This window comes from Sinocyclocheilus anshuiensis, unplaced genomic scaffold, assembly GCF_001515605.1.
Source record: "Sinocyclocheilus anshuiensis isolate Anshui unplaced genomic scaffold, SAMN03320099.WGS_v1.1 scaffold1054, whole genome shotgun sequence".
NCBI lineage: Eukaryota > Metazoa > Chordata > Actinopteri > Cypriniformes > Cyprinidae > Sinocyclocheilus > Sinocyclocheilus anshuiensis.
Window position 1 is genome coordinate 1157120 of NW_015536544.1, and position 2040 is coordinate 1159159.

Here is a 2040-nt window from a genome sequence, read left to right on the forward strand (position 1 = left end):
TTATAAATATTATTTTAATATAAAATATTTTAATAAACATTTACATGGCAAGATATACTACCAAGAATATCACAAGTGAGAGTGTAAGCGCTAACTCAAAAATTTGAAGTTTAGTCAACTTGAAATGTGAAGTTCTCTTAACTGACAACTTGGATATTTTAGTTATCTCAGCAAGTTATATCCAGGGACATTTTAAACCTAAACTTAAAATTGTTCATTTCCACAATCATTTATTACAGTGTAGCTGACCAAATCCTTATTGTTGAGCCCTTTTGATACAATGCTTCCAGATTTTACTCAAACTATGAACATGTTTGGAGTGGTTGACATCTCGTATTAATGTTGTGATGTCTGTATTTCATCAGACAGCAGTCAGGCGTCTCCAGAGAGAAGGCTGGAGGACATGATCAGACTAGGAGAGCTGTGTATGGAGGTCTTACAACAGAACGACGAGCATCACTCTGAGGTAAAACACACAGAACATCTCTTGAGAAAGACTTGTTAGTGCTTTTTAAAGACCAACCGGTGGCATGTTGTCTCAGTCCAAACTATTTCCTGCTGAGTAAGCCTTCATTTATTTTCATTAGGTCTTTGTATCAATGCTTTTTCCCCCCTTGTTTCTCATATTCAATATTCAACACAATATTCCACACCAGCAACATGGTGAATTTGCCATCGATCATGTGACATCTCTTCCAGTCCTTTACAACATATGTTCAAAGAAGCCCACAGTCACGTAGACAGAGAATCAATCTTTGTTTATCATCGGGCCTTTTGGCGTTGCATGTTGCTCCAGAAGGTATTGCATGATCATTTCAGAGCAGACTCGTGATCATTTAACGTCTCGCTGTCCATTTACGTCGCCACGTTGCCATAACAGCTGTTAGCGAGTGACAGCTTACCCGTCCAATGCCAGCTCATAGTAGCGGCGCAGGAAAACAACGCCCACGGCCCATCTGCACAGAGCCAGCGCCCGCTAACACTCTCGCGTCAACATTAAAAAAAAAAAAAGATCGAAGGAAACCGATCAATCCTAGGTGTTCAGGCTTCGTTCACAAAGATGCTGATCTTTTTACTACCGGTAAATAAAAATGTGAATGTAGACATCTGCTTGCGAGGTACTGGGCTATTTTTAGTCCGCAAGCTTCCAACAGCTGTCACAAACTACAGAGACAATGATGCCAAAACGCTTGTGTCTAACAAGACAGATGTCCCACATGCTGTCACTAAGGAAACATCAAGGTGTGTGTGCGTTTGGCGCTCAGATCTACATTAGAGAAATGATGTTCACACTCACAATTTGTACAGTGAAAGCAAGAAGTAAAACATTGTCTAATACATTGTGTACAGTGTTTCAGTGTTCACTATGCATAAGATTGCATATGTGGATTAATTGGAAGAAAACAATGTTTGTCTGTCTCATATTTTTTTCTCTATTTCTCTCTACCACTCCTATGTTTGTAAATGCATTAGGGACGAGAGGTAAGGATCTTCTATTTCACTCTTGTGTTGTGTTGTGCTATTATTAGTAAGATCTTAAAATTAATACTTTCTAATGCATTTATTCAGCAAGGATGCATTAAATTGTGACAGTAAAGACATTTACAGTGTTACAAAAAATGTCTATTTCAAATAAACTTTCCATTCATGAAGGAATCCTGAAAAAAAAATTTATCACGGTTTGCACAGAAATATTAATAAGAAATGTTACTTGAGCACAAAATCAGCGTATTAGAACGATTTCTGCAGGATCATGTGACTGAAGACTGGAGAAATGATGCTAAAAATTCAGCTTTGCATCACAGGAATAAATTACATTTTTAAATATATTCAAATGCAAAACCATTATTTTAAATTGCCGTGATTTAATATTTTTACTGTATTTTTGATCAAATAAGCAGCATAAAAAATATATTTCCTACCTGAATATATATACATAAAATAAATGTATAGTATACTTAGTATACATAAAAAAATGTATGTGTGTGTGTGTGTGTGTGTGTGTGTGTGTGTGTGTGTATGTATGTATATATATATATA

At 36.2% G+C, this 2040-nt stretch overlaps 1 protein-coding gene across 4 annotated transcripts in view; it reads left to right on the forward strand.

The window, feature by feature from the left end:
• cadps2 (Ca++-dependent secretion activator 2) overlaps positions 1–2040 on the forward strand; it is a 189061-nt gene that overhangs the window by 154282 nt on the left and 32739 nt on the right. For 3 of the 4 annotated variants that reach the window (XM_016499466.1, XM_016499480.1, XM_016499473.1), the window contains exon 17: positions 366–466. In XM_016499466.1, the coding sequence (XP_016354952.1) occupies positions 366–466 (101 nt within the window). Of the gene's footprint in view, positions 1–365; positions 467–1473; positions 1483–2040 lie in introns of all 4 variants that reach the window. The other variant, XM_016499462.1, reaches the window with a different exon arrangement.